This window comes from Lactuca serriola, chromosome 4 (assembly GCF_051521515.1).
Source record: "Lactuca serriola cultivar US96UC23 chromosome 4, Lser_US96UC23_V15, whole genome shotgun sequence".
NCBI lineage: Eukaryota > Viridiplantae > Streptophyta > Magnoliopsida > Asterales > Asteraceae > Lactuca > Lactuca serriola.
This window is the reverse complement of record NC_136411.1, coordinates 274966025-274988279: the sequence shown is the minus strand read 5'-3', so window position 1 is coordinate 274988279 and position 22255 is coordinate 274966025. Positions and strand designations below refer to the sequence as shown.

Sequence of the window (22255 nt, the reverse complement as noted above, 5' to 3'; positions counted from 1 at the left end):
TGCATCTTTACCGATGCCCTATTCTTCTATGACACTTTATAGCTTTGCATACTTATAACTTAAAAATATAAAGCTCTATAAAAGAGAAATATTTTATCACAGAAATAAGATAAAGGGATGTGCAAAATAAAATATTGACACTTAAGTTTAGGGGTATTTTTTTAGTTTTACAAGTTCTTTTTTCTTTTTTTTAAATGACATTATGTTTTTTTGTAAAACTTTTACAAGTTTTACTTATATAATCAAATATGTTTTTTACCTTTTATATGAAGAGTACACATGACATCAATTAAACAACCAATTATGCAATAATATTTTCCTTGTAATTTGTCAACAACATTTCTCACCCTTTCCAATTTATACATCAATATTTCATTTTGTTCCTGATTTACAAGACTAACAGTAATTACACGGCCTTAATTCAACATTACCTACGACATATTACATATTACGCGGGTGTTAGGGATTGCTTTTTGAACTCAATAAGTGTTTTACGGCAAAAGTTTTAATTGAATTATGATGGTTGCAAAATAATTGTAGTAATTATATTATAGTTATCATCTTACAATGAGTATGTAACCTCACATTTACACAACCAAAATCTTTCATTTGATTTAATTAAATCTTCCTAATTATAAATCTGTTATGGAGAAAAGTGTTTATTCCAAATACATTTATAAAAATCAGAGTAATATTAAAGCGCGGAATCTCCATTGTTGTTGATGAATGTGTACGGCCACGCATTCGCCTTCTCATGATGACCGATGATACCTGAAACAATAAACAACTAGGTAAGCACAAATCTTGGTGAGTTTCCCCCAAAATACCCCATACGATAAAAATACAAGCATGCATAACGGTCACTCTTCAGGCCTTCGGCCTGATTAGACCGCCTCGCAGGCATTCAGTATATTCGGGCCAGAATACCATGTTTTGTTGGCCTACCGCCTCAACCCAACCGTTCCTTCCGAGCCTACGTGCCTTCAGCTTAGAGTCGGCTCGCACCAGGTATCTTGGCCTACAACACAAAGCATGACCGCCTCAACCCACTACCACCATATGTCGACATATAAGCAATCAGGATCAAGTAGGCGCATAATACAGGAAAACATCAATCATACAGCTCACTACCACCAACTAATCCTCTCACAGCACATAGTCCCGCTACCTGCTAACCTCCATGGAATGCGTAACCATAAGTACCCAGAGGTGAGATAACCACCCGAACAGATGATCCTACTCTAGAGCCACAACCAAACAAGGAATAGGAAAGAAAGCCTAGATCAAGAGTTCTTAGGTTATCCTACATGACTACATACAGTCCCTAGGGCATTCCACTAGATAATAACCAGCAAGTACAGGTAAAAATACAGATCTACCGATCACTACCGCATAGCAACATCCTATATACTAGGATACAGATCTAACATATCACTACAGCATAGCAACATACTTGATACTAGGATACAAATCTAAAGGATCACCACAGCATAGCATCATACTCAGGATACAGATCTAAAGGATCACCACAGCATAGCAGTATACTCGATACTAGGATACAGATATAACAGATCACTACAGCATAGCAACATACTCGATACCAGGATATAGATATAACGGATCACCACAGCATAGCAGCGTACTAAATATCAACAATCCAAGGAATGCATGATCATATATACTCAAAGGTGAGATAGACACCCGGACAGGTGATCCTACTCTACAACCACAACCAAATAAGGAACGGGTAAAAGAGCCGAGATCAAGAGTCCTCAATCTATCCTACATGACTATATATAGTCGTTAAGGCATCCATATACTAAAAAATAACCAAAACTAACAGGACAACATTAGTGTCTTCGACCCACGAGTAGAGTGAGGTGAAACTCACCTAAAATGAAGAAACACGAGAACACTATGATATGCTCCCTGCTACATCGCTTGCTCCCGTGGATCCACTAACATCAGAACCATATAAAATCTTAATCACCAATCAAAACCCTCAAGTTTTACCTAAAGTTAAACTTGTTCAAAAAGTCAACGATCAACGGAGTCAACAAAAGTCAAAGTCCAAGGTTGGTTGAGTACGCCCTGCGTACTCAACTTACGCCCCATGTACATGGGATGGCTTAGTACGCCCAACGTACTCGAGCTGGTTCCATCCTTTCCATTAAGCACTTAATCCCTTAAGGACTTTTCACCCAAACTCAGATCTAGCCTCAAAACATTGTCTTAGGTTCTACCTTTATGACTTCCCATGGCTAGGGAAGGTCCAAAAGCTAAAACCCTAACTTATTGATCCATTAAGACATCAAAACTCTTGCATGGAAGGGATAGAAGGACCAAGGCCACATTTTTATGACAAAACTGCAAAAATGGTCCCAATGGTATGCATTTTTCTGAGGTTTAGTCCAAAACCTCGACTTTTTTGGCTTTGTGGTCTTTTTGAGCCAGTTCCGTTGTGATTTTGGTCCTTCAATAAAATGAAATTACTTTAATACCCTTGATGTATTTATTTTTCATTTTTCTTTAATTTTTCTTAATTTAATATTTATTTATATATTAATAATTAAAAAAAATAAGAAAGGGCCCACTTCTCTCTCTCTCTCTCTCTCTCTCTCCAAACACCATCATCAGTTTGTGTTCTTCATCTTCTTCCCCTTTTCACCAAAAATCTTATCCACCATCATAATCTGTTTATGTAGGTTTTCGGCCACAGATGAATTTTATGTCCGGTCAAACACATCTTTCTTACACATACAAACACCAATAACACATACACAAACACCAAACCAATGTATCATTTACGAAATTAAAAGGTGTTCTTGAGAGAAAGAAAGAAATTTAGAGTTGATGAACACACACACTTCCATATCCATCCAAGAACACATCGACATAAACATTCACACACACATACACCCACACATGTTTGGCTTTTCAAATTCGAATTCATTCTAAATAACCCTAACCCTAGTGCAGATCTGGAAAACTCCTCCGATTTTAAAACCATCGAACCAGGTGGGGTCCGGTGATTTCTAGGTGGAGATGAAAGTGGTTGAAGGTGGTGGTGGCGGATAGTGGTAGCTATCGGAAAACTCCTAGCACAGATGCAACACCTCCTACACGATCTCGTTCATTACAACCTCATTGACCTTGCTTCGTCCCCAACTAAATCGAAGCCACTGTCGTTGGAATTACGGTTTACAGATCGGAGTTAACAGGCGGCTTCGGCTCCATTGTGTCGACTCGAAGGCCACTCGTCTGATGGGTACGCAAAGAAAAGATCTGTGTGTGTGTGTGTTTGTGAGTGTGTGTCGATCATTAGGAGGCTGAGTAAAGGGGATGTTGATGATGGGTTGGGGGAAGATTCTTGAAGATGAACATTGAATCTAGGCTTCGCTGGACCTGTTCTGGTCGGAGTCACAAAGAGTAAGAAAGAGTGATGATAAATGATGATGTTGTCTAAGATGAAGCTCTTTCCCCAACCCAGATTTCCTTTTTGAAATGAACAAAAATCAATTTCTGGGTTTCATTTTTGGGGTTTAAGGAGAACAACAACACAAATCTCCAACCATCAAGCAATGTCTTCTTTCTCCAAAACCAGACCTTCGGACCTTGATGAGTATGTGTGCTTTTGATTATTTAAACATATGGTTGGGTGTTCATGTGTTCATCAGTAGGAATAATCTGATGATAAAGATAGAAATCTGATGATGAAGATAAACACTTTTGTTTTGAAAAAGAGAAATATAGAGAGAGAGAGAGAGGAAGGAAGTGGGCCCTCTTATTTTTTAATTATTAAAACGAATAAATAATTATTAAACTTTAAAAAATGAATTTAAAAATAGAAAATAAATACCGAAGGGCATTAAAGTCATTTCAATTTACCGATTGACCAAATCCACAATGAAACTAGCTCAAAAGAATGATGAAACCAAAAAGTCTAGGTTTGGACTAAACCTCAAAAAAAAATGCATACCATAGGGACATTTTTGCAATCTTGTCCATTTTTATTGTTCCTCATGGATCTATAATGGATAAAGTTTCCAACTTTATCCATTAGAATGGTCCCAACAAACAAGAATTAGTCTTTAAGTCATAAAAGGACCAAAAGTGCATCTTTTTCAACTTAATCCATTAAGTCCAAGTCTTCAACCATCATATCTGAATCAATATGATGTTTAGATGGATAAGGTTTCCAACTTTATCCATAACAATGCCACAAACTTTCAAGATCTAAACTTTATGCACTTAAAATGACCAAAAGCTCGTGACACCCAAAACTAGCTAGATCTAACAATTTCATCATCAAGATTCAAACTTTATACCACCAGAAGAAAGATCAAGGTGAAAAAGTTCTTGATCTACAAGCTCCAATGCAATCAACGCTTCTCAATGAGTTACTTCTTCTCCACGGTGCAACAAGATCACTCTAAAATACTTAAAAACACTTTCTTTTTGCTCACAAGGCTCAAACTAGGGTTAGGGTTTCAAGAGAGGGTTTCGGAAAGGTGGAGGCTGAGAATGAAGTGGGTTTGGAGAAGTTAAGGAGCTTAAATAGGGCTCAAACCACAAAAATAATGTTAGGGCATTGATCGCATACGCCCAGCTTACTCCTAGTATGCCTAATGTCCTAGGGATGCCCTATTACGCCCATCGTACGCGGCTAACCCAAAACTCAATATAACTTTAAACGGTCATAACTTCTTCGTTCCAACTCTGTTTTCAACGTTCATTATATCTACGGAAAGATGTTAAAGAGCTCTACAATATTTGTAACACCCCAAATTCTGGTATGTTATTTAAATATTTATTTTTTCAAGTTTTCAAGAGGAACTCGACGAGTCAATAGCCAGACTCGTCGAGTAGAGTCGGAATTTTGAGCACGTTTAAGTTGGCTACTCGGCGAGTCCATATTCTGAACTCGGCGAGTCCGCCAATCTGGATGAAACCCTAATTTCAAGGGTTTGCACCCTATTTAAACAACTTTTTAGGACCCCAAGTCAGCCCCCATCACCCCCAGAGCATCCTTCTCGAAACCCTAGAACTCTCTTAGCTTTTTGTGTGTTTTGGTGTGATTCTTTGAAGATCTTGTGAGAAGAAGAAAGGTAGATCAAGAGGAGAAGAAGGAGATACAAGATCTTTGTGGCATTTCAGAGTATAGTGAGGTATAACTCGACCCTTTTCTGTTTGTATGCTTTAATCCCCTTTGGAAAGCCATTAAAGCTATTCTTGAACCATTTCTTGGCTTGGTAGTAGCATAAAGGACTCATTGAGATGAATAGCCTTCGGATCTAACTAGGATTGAGTTCCAGAAGCTTAGATCTGGTACCTTTATGGAGCCATTTTGCATGAAAGCTCTAGATCTACTCTTATAGTGTGCTTTGAGCCTTAAAAACTTCATTTGATGTTATTTACACGTAAAGTTGGAAACTTTACGTGTTAATCAAACCCCAAGAACCCAGATCTATGAATGGAATGAACTGGTTTCAAGCAGAATCGAGTATATAGTGATTGCATGTATACGACTCGGTGAGTCGTTCTTCAGACTCGGCGAGTCGAGTCGCGAGTCCCCTGCTTTCCCCTTTTCGAGTTATGCCGAGTGGAACCAGTGAGTGAGAGATGGACTCAGTGAGCTAGAGGTTACACTCATTCGTGGAAGAACTCGGCGAGTCAATGCCCTGACTCGGCGAGTCCAAGGCAATCTTCATGCCTCAAGAACAGACTCGACGAGTTGTTCATACAACTCGGCGAGTCACAGCCAGAGTGTTCATCTGTTGAAGGAGAACTCGACGAGTTGTTCATACAACTCGGCGAGTCGGATGCAGATTGACTGAGTGTTAGTTCGAAGAGGAACTCGTCGAGTCTATGCCGAACTCGACGAGTAGTATCGGGCTGAAGCAAGAGAGTGAGAGTAAGGACTCGACGAGTTGATGACCCAACTCGACGAGTCAAGTCAACTGAATGTTGACTTTGACCGATAGGTTGACTTTGACCAAGGGTAAGATAGTCTTTTTACCCTCAGTATTATTATCAGTATTTGATGGAGGGTACTTATGGAAATTGTAGCCGGGGTGAATCTGGAGCTGCAGCAGACAGTTTCCGGAGCAGTTCTTTCAGCAGCTAGGCTAGGAGGTGAGTTTCCTTCCAGTAGGAACGGGTCTACGGCCACAATGTCGGCCCGTTTATTTAGTAGTAGTTCCGGACTTCAGTCTGATGCAGTAGTTAGATTGCTTGATGTCTTTGTGTTATGTGTTCCGGACTCCGTTCCGATGCAGTATGTCGTATATGTATTCATGCTAGTTGATATGTTTATGCTATGTTATGTTCAGTTAGTTCCGGACTTCGGTCTGATGCAGGGGACAAGCTCCCAATCAGTTCCGGACTTCGGTCCGATGCAGTTAGTTCCGGACTTCGGTCCGATGCAGAGGGCAAGGCCCTGGTTACTTCCGGACTCCGGTCTGATGCAGTTTCCGGACTTCAGTCTGATGCAGAGGGCAAGGCCCTGGTTAGTTTCTGGACTTCGGTCTGATGCAGTGGGCAAGGCCCAGTAGATGTTTTATATGTTATTGTATGGTATGTGGTAGTTTGGGGGAGCTCACTAAGCTTCGTGCTTACAGTTTCAGTTTTGGTTTCAGGTACTTCCGCAAGTAAAGGGAAGAGCTCGGGATGATGGCATCGCACACACCACAGCTTCAGCTTTATTCCTGGGAGTTTTGTTCAGATACTTAGACATGATCTGATACAGTTTTTGACATGAAATTTTATTATGTCTTTTGAGACACCCGACGTATGGTTTTTATTATATGACACTTAGTGTTATGACGTTTATTATATGTAAAAAAAACAAAATTTTTGGGTCGTGTTTTTGGGATGTTTCAAGTTGGTATCAGAGCCTTGGTTTGAGGGATTCAGGCACACTCTCGGGTGTGACTGGACTCAAACTAAGGAAATGGTAGAAAGATTTTCAAAAGTATTTTCAAAAAGATTTTGACAAGAAAAAAAACCTAAAAAGAGAAAGAGTTTTGAGAAAAGGAAAAGGGTGTGGTGCATGCGATCAGCCGAGCTCAAGTAAGTACTCCCAAATTACCCATACAAGTTTATGCTATGATTATCAGTTTCAGTAGAACAGCATGCTAGATTAGGACTAAGGATCTAAGAGGATGCCTTATGTGACTGCTATATGTGTTTCATCTTTATGAGAATTGCATGCTAGTTTTGAGTAGACAGCAGTAGGATAGCCTGTTTAGGCTATGCATGATAGTATGAGCTTAGCATTGTATGCCAGTACAGTTCCTTGTAATGAGGATGGAATTGCTTGAGTAGTTTTCTGTGTCTGAATGTTGCTTGCTATGTGCTTTGTGGGGCTCTAAGTGATGTAAGTTAGCCATTAGGTGACTACATCACATCACATGTGAACAAGGTTGAATAATCTCAGAGTGCTAGACCTGGCCCTATTGCGCAGCTCTTGTATGAGTTTAACCGTTGTGGGGACGGGCCTTTTACTCGAAGGATTATCTGAGCCTCGCCACATGTGATGGTATTCAGGTGATGGCTAATTGGCATTACAAGGGGGCCTTTCAGCAGCTGAGGACTGGTTTGCGTAGAGTCAAAGATTTCCCTAGGGCAAGCCTAGGATGGGAGTAGCAAAGACTAGTAGCAGTAGTAGTGACTTGGTGGAGTCAAGGCGATACTTGAGGAAAGTACGGATAGATGTGGAAGGTAGTATGGGCCCGTACTACTGAAAGCAGAGGATCCGTACTCGAATCAAGGAAAGCTGAGATGAGACCAGGAAACTTGTGGTAGTAGTGATCCCTCGAGATATATCTATGTTTCTGAAGTTTATTATGATGTGTTTTTAGAATGGTGGTACTACGCCCTAGGCCAGCAGTCGGCAGTTCAGAGGCCGGAGGGGGATCAGGATCAGGCCCGGAGGTCGGGCAGTTGGATGAGCACACTATGGAGTTTCTCTCTTCAGAGATTACTCGCACCATACTTGAGCAGACTCCTGTGATCTTTGGTTCGATCAAGGAGGGTATCTTAGAGTTGATGGACGAGAGATTGAGCACTTTCCGTGCTGAGGTAGCGGCCATGATGGGGTCGCGCACGCTTACCTTCAGGGAGTTTCGTGCATGTGGAGCTCCAGATTACCACAGGGCGCGGGACCCCATAGCGAGTACTAGATGGTTGGCGGATGTGGCCAACGCTTTCCGCACGAGCAGATGTCCCGAGGGGGACAAGGTCAGATTGGCGTCCTGTCTTCTGAAGGACAGGGCATGGGATTGGTGGGAGGAGGTCGGACATGCCATTGGGGATGATGCAGCTTTGGATGCTATGACCTGGGCTGATTTTACTGCCAGGTTCAGGGCTGAGTTTGCACCGGTTATTGAGGTGCAGCAGTTGGCCAGAGAGTTTCAGGACCTCACCCAGACGACAGAGACAGTGGCGGAGATCACCGCCAAGTTCAGGGAGAGAGCACTTCTCGTTCCTCAGTACGCAGCTGATGAGGAAATGAAGAAGGCTCGGTATCATGAGATGTTGCGGAGTGATATCTGCCAGTTTGTGAGCCGATCCAGCTGTAAAACGTTGGATGACATGATTGCTAGGGCGAGAGAGAGAGAGAGAGAGAGAGAGAGATTTACCTTGAGATGGAGAGAAAGAGGAAGTCGGAGGCGGCTCCAGGTTCAGGGAGTTTGGGCAAAAAGCCCAAGGGTTCAAATTACAGAGCTAGGAGTCAGCAGAGCCACGGTCGGTGTGGCAAGTGTGGGAGATTGCACGATGGGGCGTGCAAGGCAGGGAGTGCCGGTTGCTACAAGTACAGCCGGACTGGGCATATGAGCAGAGATTGTACAGCCACTACTACCGCCGTTGCGGCATCAGATTTGATTTGCTTTCAGTACAATCAGAGGGGACATAAAAAGTCCCAGTGTCCGATTTTAGCCGCTGCAGGGAAGGTGTCAGCACCTGCTCCTGCTACCTTGAGGATTGCGGATGGCCGTCAGGGCCGAGTTGAGACGCCGGTGGCGAAGAGTAGGGCTTTTCAGCTGACGGCAGATGAGGCGCGAGCGACTCCTGATGTGGTGACGAGTATGTATTTCTCCCTTATCTATGCATTTATTATTGATTGTTTCTTATGGTTATATGTTTTGTATAGGGTCGTTCTCAATGAACGGCATTTCGGCTACAGTACTGTTTGATTCGGGGGCTACCCGATCATTCGTCTCTCTTGCGCTTAGCAAGACGTTTAGCAGAGCTCCAGGGGAGCTAGATTGTCCACTTGAAGTTGAGATAGCAGTTGATAGGGCCATTAGGGTTGCAAGGGTACACAGAGGATGTTCCCTGCAGTTATTCGATGAGCAGTTTTCGGTGGACTTGGTCCCTATCCCCTGCGAGGGAATAAGGTTATAGTAGGCATGGATTGGCTGAGCCCCAATGGGGCAGTGATAGATTGTGAGCTATAGCTGGTGAGGGTTCGCACTCCCGGTGGGGGGAGTTAGTGATTCAAGGCGAGAAGCCACAGCGCGGACCAATTCTGTGTTCAGCAACGACTGCGAGGCGCTACTTCCAACAGGGTTGCACCAGTTATATTGCCTATGTTGTAGATGCCTGGGAGAAGGGCAAGTTATCGGTTGATGATGTTCCGGTTGTGCGAGACTACCCGGATGTATTTCCAGAGGATTTGCCTGGAATACCTCCTGAGAGGCAGGTCGAGTTCAGGATTGACCTGATCCCTGGTGCGGCTCCGATAGCCAAGGCACCGTATCGGTTGGCTCCCCCAGAGATGAAGGAGTTGTCTACGCAGCTGCAAGAGTTGCTAGACAAGGGTTTTATCATATCAAGCAGTTCGCCCTGGGGAGCACCGATTTTGTTTGTGAAGAAGGACGGGTCACATCGTATGTGTATAGATTACCGGGAGTTGAACAAGGTAACGGTGAAGAACGGTTACCTACTTCCGAGGATATATGATTTGTTTGATCAGCTTCAGGGAGCGTCTTGGTTTTCCAAGATAGATTTACGCTCCGGGTATCATCAGATGCGAGTCAGGGATGAGGATGTGCAGAAGACTACTTTCAGGACCCGTTATGGTCATTATGAGTTTGCGGTGATGCCGTTTGGGCTCACCAACGCTCCAGCCGCATTCATGGATCTCATGAATCGCGTGTGCAGACCGATGCTAGATCGGTCTGTGATAGTGTTCATTGATGATATCTTGGTTTGTTCCAAGACCCAGGAGCAGCACGAGGAGCACCTGAGGGAGGTGCTAGAGATCTTGAGGAGGGAGAGACTTTTTGCGAAGTTCTCCAAATGCGATTTCTGGTTGCGCGAGGTGCAATTCCTTGGTCACCTCGTCAACCAGAAAGGTATTCTGGTAGATCCGGCCAAGATAGAGGCCGTGATGCAGTGGGAGGTCCCAAAGTCTCCATCTGAGATTCGGAGCTTCCTAGGTTTGGCAGGGTACTATAGGAGATTCATCCAGGATTTCTCCAAGATAGTTGTACCGCTCACCCGACTGACTAGGAAGTCAGTGGTGTTTTGCTGGGGGCCTAAGCAGCAGGCAGCATTCGAGACCCTTAGACAGAGATTGTGCGAGGCACCGATTCTTGCGTTGCCAGAGGGAGTAGAGGATTTTGTGGTCTACTGTGATGCTTCGATCACAGGTATGGGAGCAATGTTGATGCAGCGAGGCCGTGTGATAGCTTATGCCTCGAGACAGTTGATAGCTTACGCATGATTTAGAGTTGGGGACAGTGGTGTTTGCCCTCAAGATTTGGAGACATTACATCTATGGGGTCCGTTGCACCATTTACACGGATCACAAGAGCTTGAGGTACCTCATGGATCAGCCGAATCTGAACATGAGGCAGAGGCGATGGTTAGATGTATTGAAGGATTACGATTGTGAGATCCTTTATCACCCAGGGAAGGCCAATGTGGTGGCCGACGCCCTAAGCCGCAAGGCGGCAGCAGCCCCGATCAGGGATATATGTCTGAGAATGATAGTGATTACTCCATTATTGGAGCAGATCAAAGAGGCACAGGTCGAGGGCCTCAAGGAGGAGAGGCAGAAGTGTGAAAGGATCGTGGGCCGAGTAGCTTCCTTCGACTATGACAGTCGAGGATTGTTGACCCTTCATGGACAAGTTTGGGTGCCGTACTGGGGAGGGGTACGGCAGGTGCTGATGGATGAGGCCCACAAGTCTCGATTTTTTATCCATCCAGGGGCGACGAAGATGTATAGAGATCTTCGACCCTATTATTGGTGGCCCTGCATGAAGCGGGATGTCGCCTGGTATGTAGAGAGGTGCCTGACCTACAGGAAGGTCAAGGCAGAACACCAGAGGCCTCACGGCAAGATGCAGCCGTTAGACATTCCAGTGTGGAAATGGGAAGACATCACCATGGATTTTATCACAAAGCTTCCCAGGAATGCATGTGGAGTGGATTCGATTTGGGTGGTTGTGGATCGGTTGACGAAGAGTGCTCATTTTATACCGATTCAGGAGAGTATATCGGCGGAGAAGCTAGCCGATATTTATGTGCGAGAGGTGGTGGCACGGCATGGAGTGCTTGTCTCGGTAGTGTCAGACCGAGACGTCCGTTTTACTTCCAGATTCTGGAAGCGGTTTCACGACGAGATGTGGACTCGTCTCCTTTTCAGCACCTCTTTCCACCCTCAGAAGGACGGGCAGAGCGAAAGGACGATCCAGACTCTCGAGGACATGCTCCGGGCATGTGTTCTAGATTTCGGTGGCAGTTGGGATACGTATCTTCTGTTAGCAGAATTTTCGTATAACATCAGCTACCATGCGAGTATTGACCGCCCTCCTTTCGAGATGTTGTACGGGAGGAAGTGCAGGACCCCGATCTGCTGGGGCGAGGTCGGTCAGCGTGTCATTGGGAGCACCGAAGTGGTGCTCAAGACGACGGAGTTGATCCAGCAGGTTCGTAGTAGATTGCAGACTGCGCAAAGTCGGCAGAAGAGTTACGCCGACAGGAGGCGTTCAGACTTGGAGTTTCAGGTGGGTGACATGGTCCTCCTGAAGGTATCACCCTGGAAGGGTGTCATCAGATTCCGAAATAAGGGCAAGCTGGGCCCCAGGTTCATTGGTCCTTTTAGGGTCTTGGCCCGGGTGGGTCGGGTCGCCTACCGATTAGATCTTCCAGCAGAGCTTAGCCAGATCCACAACACTTTCCATGTTTCTCAGTTGAGGAAGTGTTTGGTGGACGAGTCGGTAGTAGTACCCATGGAGGATATTCAGGTTGATAGTAGCCTGAATTATGTCAAGAGACCAGTTGCGATCTTAGATCGGAAGGTAAAAACCTTGAGGAACAAGGTAATTCAGTTAGTGAAGGTGCAGTGGCAACACCGGCAGGGTTCAGAGTGGACATGGGAGTCCGAGGAGGAGATGCGGGAGCATTACCATTTACCCAGAGTTGTTTCCAGATTCAGCGGCAGCAGACTTCGAGGACGAAGTCTGAGTCAAGTGGGGAAGAGCTGTAACACCCCAAATTCTGGTATGTTATTTAAATATTTATTTTTTCAAGTTTTCAAGAGGAACTCGACGAGTCAGGAGCCAAACTCGTCAAGTAGAGTCGGGATTTTGAGCACGTTTAAGTTGGCTACTCGGCGAGTCCATATTCTGGACTCGACGAGTCCGCCAGTCTGGATGAAACCCTAATTTTAAGGGTTTGCACCCTATTTAAACAACTTTTTGGGACCCCAAGTCAGCCCCCATCACCCCCAGAGCATCCTTCTCGAAACCCTAGAACTCTCTTAGCTTTTTGTGTGTTTTGGTGTGATTCTTTGAAGATCTTGTGAGAAGAAGGAAGGTAGATCAAGAGGAGAAGAAGGAGATCCAAGATCTTTGTGGCATTTCAGAGTATAGTGAGGTATAACTCGACCCTTTTCTGTTTCTATGCTTTAATCCCCTTTGGAAAGCCATTAAAGCTATTATTGAACCATTTCTTGGCTTGGTAGTAGCATAGAAGACTCATTGATGAATAGCCTTCGGATCTAACTAGGATTGAGTTCCAGAAGCTTAGATCTGGTACCTTTATGGAGCCATTTTGCATAAAAGCTCTAGATCTCATCTTATAGTGTGCTTTGAGCCTTAAAACCTTCATTTGATGTTATTTACATGGAAAGTTGGAAACTTTACGTGTTAATCAAGCCCCAAGAACCCAGATCTATGAATGGAATGAACTGGTTTCAAGCAGAATCGAAATTATAGTGATTGCATGTATACGACTCGGCGAGTCGAGTCGCGAGTCCCCTGCTTTCCCCTTTTCGAGTTATGCCGAGTGGAACCAGTGAGTGAGAGATAGAATCAGTGAGCTAGAGGTTAGACTCATTCGTGGAAGAACTCGACGAGTCAATGCCCTGACTCGGCGAGTCCAAGGCAATCTTAATGCCTCAAGAACAGACTCGACGAGTTGTTCATACAACTCGGCGAGTCACAGCCAGAGTGTTCATATGTTGAAGGAGAACTCAACGAGTTGTTCATACAACTCGGCGAGTCGGATGCAGATTGACTGAGTGTTAGTTCGAAGAGGAACTCGTCGAGTCTATGCCGAACTCGACGAGTAGTATCGGGCTGAAGCAAGAAAGTGAGAGTAAGGACTCGACGAGTTGATGACCCAACTCGACGAGTCAAGTCAATTGAATGTTGACTTTGACCGATAGGTTGACTTTGACCAAGGGTAAGATAGTCTTTTTACCCTCAGTATTATTATCAGTATTTGATGGAGGGTACTTATGGAAATTGTAGTCGGGGTGAAGCCGGAGCTGCAGCAGACAGATTCTGGAGCAGTTCTTTCAGCAGCTAGGCTACAAGGTGAGTTTCCTTCCAGTAGGAACGGGTCTACGGCCACAATGTCGGCCCGTTTAGTTAGTAGTAGTTCCGGACTTCAGTCTGATGCAGTAGTTAGAGTGCTTGATGTCTTTGTGATTCAAGCACGTTTTGTGTTATGTGTTCTGGACTTCGTTCTGATGCAGTATGTCGTATATGTATTCATGCTAGTTGATATGTTTATGCTATGTTATGTTCAGTCAGTTCCGGACTTCGGTCCGATGCAGGGGACAAGGTCCCAATCAGTTCCGGACTTCGGTCCGATGCAGTTAGTTCCGGACTTCGGTCCGATGCAGAGGGCAAGGCCCTGGTTAGTTCCGGACTCTGGTCCGATGCAATTTCCGGACTTCGGTCCGATGCAGAGGGCAAGGCCCTGGTTAGTTTCCGGACTTCGGTCTGATGCAGTAAGCAAGGCCCAATAGATGCTTTATATGTTATTGTATGGTATGTGGTAGTTTGGAGGAGCTCACTAAGCTTCGTGCTTACAGATTCAGTTTTGGTTTCAGGTACTTCCGCAAGTAAAGGGAAGAGCTCGGGATGATGGCATCGCACACACCACAGCTTCAGCTTTATTCCTGGGAGTTTTGTTCAGATACTTAGACATGATCTGATACAGTTTTTGACATGAGATTTTATTATGTCTTTTGAGACACCCGACATATGGTTTTTATTATATGACACTTAGTGTTATGACGTTTATTTGGGATGTTTCAATATTATCTAAATATCTTTGGCTAAAGACTTCTCGAACAAAAAACCATATTTCATGCAAGAACCTGGTCTATGACTTTTCTCTTTTTACCCTTCAGCCCAAAACACAATTCAAGGGTTAGATCTCTTAACCATCATTACCTCCTTTCCACAAGGTCTAATATTTACCTCCTTAAGGCCCAAAGCTTTTACACAATCGACTTCCGGCCCAAGGCCCAAAGTCTTGTTGTATGGTAAAGTCAATTCTTTTGAAGACTACATCCACAGATCTAGGGGATATAACATTGATATGCATGATCCTTTTTACTCTATTAAGAAGCTTCACCGCATCTGACACAAGAAAACCAAACGTATCAAATGAAAATGATATGAACATATGTTGATTTTCCATGCACGGTTTTCCATGTTTGGTAACTGTCTGTAGCAGCTTTTAAAGCATCTTGTTTCGCCATGAAACCCCCAGTTCTCAAGCCCACAAGAGAGGATACCCATGTAAGGTCCACGCATGTGTGTTTCCCTCCAACCCATCCAAAAATCAAAACGTCAGCCGGTCTAAGGGTCGACCTTCCTTCTGTCAGGTCAGTCAAGAAATGCACAAATGTCTCTTTCTTGGCGGAAACTTCGGTACGCTTAAATATGTCAAACAAAACATCCATAATCATATAATGCCTGTATTTGAACCCCGGGAGTTTTTTACAATGAACTACGTGCTCCCCAAAATAGTCCAAACATTTTTTATGGCACACCGGACATATCTAATCAGCTGAGAATATTAGAATCATGAGTCAATATTTGAAGATAGTACGATACTCCACAAATTGTTGTGGAAAAATACATAATTTGTGGTGCAAAAATACATAAATTGTTGGGGAAAAAAACTTTGTAATTCTAAAATAACTAAAATTGTCATGGAAAATATAAGAATTCAAAAATACATAAATTGTTTCGAAAAGTCATAAATAAGTCACTTCGTAAAAACTCATTTATTCATTTACGAAGGTATTAAAATTTTATTTTCAAAAGCACTTTTAAGTTTGCTAAAACACTTTTTGACTTATTGTTTATTGAAAAAGCCAATAAATTGTTTTGAAAAACAATCTATTTTAGTCTTAAATGTAAAATATGTTTTTTGGGAGTCTACGTGTAACTATGTAAAATAAAATATTCTTAAATGTAAAATAAATTGACATTATTACATATCTTGTACAAAAATGTAAAATATGTTTTGGATAGTCAACGTGTAACTAAACTAAGCCTCTTTCTTTGAGGAAAAGAGAAACAAGTAGGACCGATATTGATATTCCAATTTCCAAGAAGTCGAATTAGAGAGCAGAAAAATGAGTAGTATACCTTGTTCGTCTTAAGTATTATGACACCAAAAGTTAAAGTTGTGAGCCACAACTTAACAAAAAGTAAACATAAAGAAAGTCGAAAGTCTCAAGTTCTAGTCTAGAAATTAACAAAAACAAAGTTGTACGTACATGAATTGCAGAAATCTTCAAAAAGGGTGTCCATTTTGTTGTATTTGTATTCCATTGGTATGGGCAAGGAAGGGTGAGGGTAAGGGTGTGTCTTCTTGATGACTTAGTGTTTTAGCAGCGGTTACAAGCATCTCAAGTCCACCGGAATCATTTCCATTGGGTTCCTCGACTTTGACTTTGATTCGCATATTCTCATACAAAATTTTCATGGTCTGTATCCGCTTCAAATCCCGATCACATTTCCCACAATACCACTTCCCCTCAGGGACACAAGAAAGCTGTGGGTTCATACAGTAGATATGATACGCCTGATCACAGCCGTCGCAAAGAACAATCTGATGATCGTCTTTGTCTATCATGCAGCTCCGGCAAAGACACGAGGGGCAGTACCAACACGGACCACACACCCCCAACTGCTTTCTTGTTAGGCAATTGTAGTGATACAGTTTGTGAGCACACAACGAATGTCCGCATGTCCGGAAATTGTCCCCAGGCTTCACCTCGCATTTGCAAATGAAACAAGTCTTGGAGCCTTCACCCCCCTCACCGTTTGTGTTTGTGTTTGTGTTTGTTCTGACACGTGAAGCGGAAGCGCAAGCCGAGGTGGATTTTAGCTTCTGGCAAACTATGCAGTTATCGTGAGGCGATCCAATTCCATTCGAGACGCAGCGGCCACAATACCATGTTTTAGGGGGCATTTCGGGACCCACGAGATCAGTACACGAGACATGGTATATTTCTTCACACGAATCACAAACTAAACAGTTTTGGGGGTCTGCTGCTCCTCCACATCCATGGCAGTTTGACTTTGGTTTCCTCGCAAACTGCTGTTGATGTACAGACAAAGACATGACATCAAAATACAAGGTTAAGGCTATGGCTACTTTCGAGTCTTTTACACTTGCACACATGCAAAATCCTTTTTTTTTCATATGTTTGTGGGACAAAATATTGCTATCCCAATCCAATCTAGTTAAACACAGAACAAGGCTGTCTTGTTCTGTTGTGTTGTGTTGTGTAACTAACAACTGTTTCGTTAGACTGGGGACAACACAACACAACAAGACAGAACGGCCTTAGTTGTACAGTGTTTGTGTTTGGCTCTGACCTCACACTGGACCGACAAATGTTGCAATTTTGTGTCCCGCTCCCACCCACCCAAATCAAATGTGTGGGCCAGTGACGAAAATAGCCATAGAAAACTTGTACAGTCAGTGAATTGTGATATCAGTACCTGTTCATAGTGAGCCCGGGATTTATCAGAAAGAGTGTTTGCAAGTGTCACTATTTCATTGCCAACCTGTTGAAGCTTCGTCCATACCTATCAAATCAAAATTCATGAAAACTTTAAGTTAAAACATGATCCCCTTCCCATAACAATATCTAACTATGTTGCTACTATATATTCCTTCCTTCAAGATGATAAATAAAATGCTGCTCCAATCTCCATACATACAATTACAATTTCTTTGGACTAATATTTTTATAAGTTTCCCGGACCAAGTCAAGTCTTACAATCTGTTTAGAATTGAGCCCATGTAAAATATCCTTCAACATTACTCATCAAAACCCTAAGGTTGCAATTAGTTACGGAAAAACAGTTTTCGTTTTCCATTTTTCGTTTTCTCTTTTTCAGTATTCGTTTTCCGTTTTCAATTTTCATTGGAAAATTTAGAAAATGCGATTAGTTAAAACTTATTCATTTTTCATTTTCAGTTTTATAAAATGAGATAACGTGTTTAGATGTGTATTTTTCTATCGGTTTTCATTTTTAGAAAACGGTAGCGGTGGTAGGATGGGTGTGGGGACGGTGGCGGTGGTGGGGGCAGCGGCGGGGGACAGTGGTGGTGTAGATGATGGCGACGGTGGTGGCGGTGGCAGCGGGGTGGCGGCGGTGCTGGTGATGGTGTAGTGGTGGTGCTGATGGTGATTGTGATGGTAGGTCGGTGATGGGTGTGTCGGGGTGGGGGTGGGCTTAGGACCAAAATATGCAACATTATCAAATGCTTGTTTCACTTTTAACCCATTTATGCAACAATGTTTCATTTTTTACCAATTTATGCAGCCAAGTTTCAACCAGCTATTTGTAAAATATTGCATTTTTTTTACTTAAACGCATGATTTACAACTAAGAAGAAAAGTGAAACATCAATTGCATATATGCCTGCGCATTTCACCCCACATAAAAATACAGAGAAAATTGATTTTATATTTAATACAAAAAGAAAAATATTTCATGAAAAAATCATTAGCCACACACAATTCTGAAATATCAAACAGCATCCAAGAAACAGAGTTCACCATACATAGTAGATGCTCAACAAAACCCAGGTATGTTAACCACCCACTAACACCACTCAAATGAGTAAAATTAGAAAAATCCAATTTCAACAATCAATTGAAGTCTGAAGATGGTGATGGTCTATCACATCCATGAGCAACCTCATCACAAAGATTTGCTACTGCATCTATAATTCAACTCCTAAAGTACAACTTACCACATTAAATCCCATTTTTTTTAGAAATTGGCACACGTTTATTTTTTCTTTCCATTTTACCCAAACTTGATTTGAATTTTCTCAAATATTTCTACATCATTTATCCATACAACACATTATCTAACAGTACTTTATACTTAATTAAAAAACAGGACTTAAATGGAGTACGTAATGGGCCGGCCAATGACCATGGGCTGCAACAGAAACCAACACTTAACTAAGGGATACATGAAAAGAAAGCACCTTTTGTATGTTATGATAAGATAGGAATACGTATTAAGGGGTAGTAAGGTTTTACAGAAACAAAATGTGGCCCACAAGATAAAGGGCAGAAATGGTATAAACTACTCAGATAATGAATACCCAAAATGAGTAATATCGCAAAGATGAAAGATCAACTGAATTTGTTCACATATTTGCATGAGATTAAACCCAAGAAATCTTAAGTGATTACAAATTTGGTCCCTATGCTTTAGCCAAAATTGCAAGTTTGATACATTTTTTGAGATCTTTCGGTAATCATCCCTAAGTTTGCGTTTCATTGTGGATTTGGTCCCTTGTCTTTACTCAAAATTGCAAGTTTGGTCCAAATTTATTTCTTTTTAGACTAAAATTTCGTTGTTATAGGGATTAAATCTGCAACGAAATACAAACTTAAGGACAACTTTGGGAAGATTGCAGAAAAATAATTTTGATTTTTGAGTAAAGCATAAGGAACAGATTTGTAATTTACTCCCAATAATGTGACCATCTTGGCTCTTAATTTATTTCCTTTTCTTTTAGATGCCACATCAAAAGGTTTAATTCAGGTCTAAGACTAGACAACAAATGTCAAGGAATTGCAAGTACAATGGTTACAAAAGTAAATCGCTTGAATAAAAAAGCAAATCCTGGAAATTCAGAGTATCTATGTATTTGGCTTAAGTTAGAACAAACACCTAAAATTGTAGTATTTGTTTAGAAAATTATCCACTGTGCTTCGAGTGTTCCTAGCTCACTGGTATAAAATAAAATATAATATCTGCAACTCGATGCCAATTTGACTATTGCTAATAGGGATTTGTGGTGTTACGGCTTTATATGCATGCAAACTGTTACGATTCCACATATAAGCCACTGGGAAATATCAAATATTTGAATAATGAAAGTCAAATTTTGGGAAAAAGAAATACCTGTCGGATATCGTTATGGTAAAGCATTGGGGAACTTTCATAAGCTCCATTCTTAATCTTCATTTTTATAGCATCAAGGTCCAGAATTTGGTTAACATTGACAACACCAAAATTCTTGAGAAGTAGGCCACGTAATTCAGAGAATTTGTCTGACATTAGAATGTCAGAGAATGCAAGTTCACACAACTTGGAGACTGTAGGGCCTTCTGGCTGATTTAATAATCTACCAGATATGGCAAGAGGAAGTTCTTTAGCAGAACCATGTGTTTGGTTGTCACTTCTTTCAACATTATGAAGAGATTCCTGCAGAAGATTAAGAAACAACTTGTATGAATCTAAGCGAACAAAAAAAAAACATTTAACAAAAGCTCAGTAAGGGGGCGCTTGTTCTGGAAGGAATTATAATCTGTCTGTCAAAGGAATTGAATTCTTTCACATGTTTAGTTGCCAGGAAATGGAATGGAATCCATGATCAGATGGAGAGGCGATAGGGATTTACTTGTGCAATTCTAAGGTTAAAAGGGTACTCAGAGCATTTTTCAACAAGGAGGAAATGCTGGGAATTAAATTTCATGGGTTTAGGATGGAATGTTGAAACCCATCAATCAAGTAACTTTCTGAATTCACTTCTTTACTTATTTGCCACCAAATGTGGGATTGAGAAAGTAAGAATCATACCTCAGAAATCAATTAGATAATACAAAATTCTTGAGAAAGTAGTTTACCTTAATTGCATGAGTACATCCACTTTCTGGATAAGTGATAGCAGCATTTCGGATGCATTCCCCAACACCATTTTCATGTTCCTTATGTGACTGATGTAAGACAGTCTTTCTGCAGTGTCTGATAGAACATTTGTCTGGCCCATTAGGAGATGCATCAAAACTCAATATGGGAATATCATGATCATAAGCACTACCATCACCAGCCTTTATCTACAAAAAACCAGGTTCATTGGTTCACAGTTCAGGTGGATATAGGAGGGAACACAAAAAGATTAAAACTTCTTTTATCCAAGTAACACTTAATGAGGAAAAAAACAGGACCCAAAATTCAATCTACAACTTTTGAACAAAGGGAGAAGCTAAAAGAAACCCCAAATATTGTTGTGTCATGGTCGATACAAGTACATAACACATTATTAACTAATATATACAAGATTCTTTTTCGAAGTAATTAGCAAAAAAGTTCACAGCTTGAAACAATTGCCTTTGCATAACAATATCCACAAAATCCACCATTAACAAAGGCACAGTGAGATAAACAATTTCGAAGACCAAAACCATTTTACTATTTTAGTACCTTATCACTGAATTCAGTCATCGTCTTTTCATCTGGGTTGCTCAGCTTTCTGCGTTTTCTCCTCTTGTACATTATTCTTGACCTCTCTGCAGAGGTTTCTTCGCCAACACTAACACCGCCGCTACCACCATCAAGCAACACCGCACCCTCGTCATTATCTGTTCCTTCAGTTTTTACTCTAATACTGCAATTCAAATCAGAACCATGACCATTTCCTGTTTCCTTCTCATCAATCATCATTCCCTTGTATCAAAACTCCACGAGAAGAAAGGGTAAAAAAAAACCCTAAAATGTCAAGTAAACTATCTTGATTTCAACAACGCTTAGCTTCTCTATCGAAACCCCAAGTCGAACACGGAGAGCAGAGAAAACAAGTGTTCGATTCCACAGTTATACTGTTTGTTTTCTATGCCCTAAAGAGAATCTGGAAGAAGAGAAGTGGAGATTTGGTGAAGAGGAAGACTAGGGGGGAGGAGTTAAAATTTTACCCCTTTTAAAATTTTGAAACAGAGGGCGTTGTGTGTGTTGAAGTTACCGGTCATGAGCGGTCAATGGTCATTATTTCTTGGCATTTTCCTACGTGGTTACAGGTGTCGGTTGACTGCCGGCGACTATACACCACCAATCTTTTGAGAGTTTTTACTTGGTCATCCATCATTTTTACACCTCATCACCACTAACTACCATTAAAAAGTTTGGATACTTATTGCTTTATCTTTTTTATTTTTTATTATTAAAATAAAAAATATTTTTTTAATTAATTAAATTGTAGAGAAAGATAGAGAGATGAAGAGAAATAGTAAAAGAAACAAACTTCATGCTCCCCATCACAATTGACCATGAAAATTATATATCACTAACCACCATTAACATCTTGGGATAGTGTTCACATTTGTGGTTAATGGCCACATAGACCACGAGAGATCTCGTAATGACCATACTAAATGGTCTTAGAGGAGTGGGTATGGACAATTAGTTAAGAGGTCGTCTCATATTCAATAGTTGTCATCTTATATGTCCTGTCATTCTATGGTCTTATAACATCAAGTGAGAAAATAAACAACATATTATAAAACCCACAATTTTTATGTCATCATTTACTTTTTCTTTTTTTTGATTTAATTTTTAATATTTTGTAACATCTCATTTATTAAATAAATAAATGAATAAAATTAATAAACGAATAGTGGCCCTAAATCCATAATAAAGTTTGGAAAGCAAGGGTTAAAGAGTAAAATGGG

General features: G+C 41.6%; 1 protein-coding gene across 4 annotated transcripts; it reads right to left on the bottom strand.

The window, feature by feature from the left end:
• Nucleotides 1-630: 630 nt before the first annotated feature.
• LOC145097044 (RING/FYVE/PHD-type zinc finger family protein) lies at nt 631-21523 on the bottom strand. Of its 4 annotated transcripts, none has more exons than XM_079034527.1 (6): nt 21015-21523; nt 20438-20647; nt 19713-20015; nt 17277-17363; nt 16043-16869; nt 631-771 (listed from the first exon to the last, which is right to left on the bottom strand). In XM_079034527.1, the coding sequence occupies exons 1-5, from the start codon at nt 21252-21254 to the stop codon at nt 16060-16062; spliced, it is 1650 nt and encodes a 549-aa protein (XP_078890653.1). In that variant the 5' UTR covers nt 21255-21523; the 3' UTR covers nt 631-771; nt 16043-16059. The 4 variants fall into 4 exon arrangements, with proteins under 4 accessions (XP_078890653.1, XP_078890654.1, XP_078890655.1 ...); XM_079034528.1 differs by lacking the exon at nt 631-771 and adding an exon at nt 15306-15324; XM_079034529.1 differs by lacking the exon at nt 631-771 and having other exon boundaries at nt 15884-16866.
• Nucleotides 21524-22255: the final 732 nt, after the last annotated feature.

Coding starts and splice junctions, on each gene's coding strand:
- LOC145097044 (XM_079034527.1), bottom strand. CDS start 21,254: ATGATGATTGATGAGAAGGAAACAGGAAATGGTCATGGTTCTGATTTG. Junction 17,364..19,712: donor ACCATAACGATATCCGACAG/GTATTTCTTTTT, acceptor TTGATTTGATAG/GTATGGACGAAGCTTCAACA. Junction 16,870..17,276: donor CCCGGGCTCACTATGAACAG/GTACTGATATCA, acceptor GTACATCAACAG/CAGTTTGCGAGGAAACCAAA.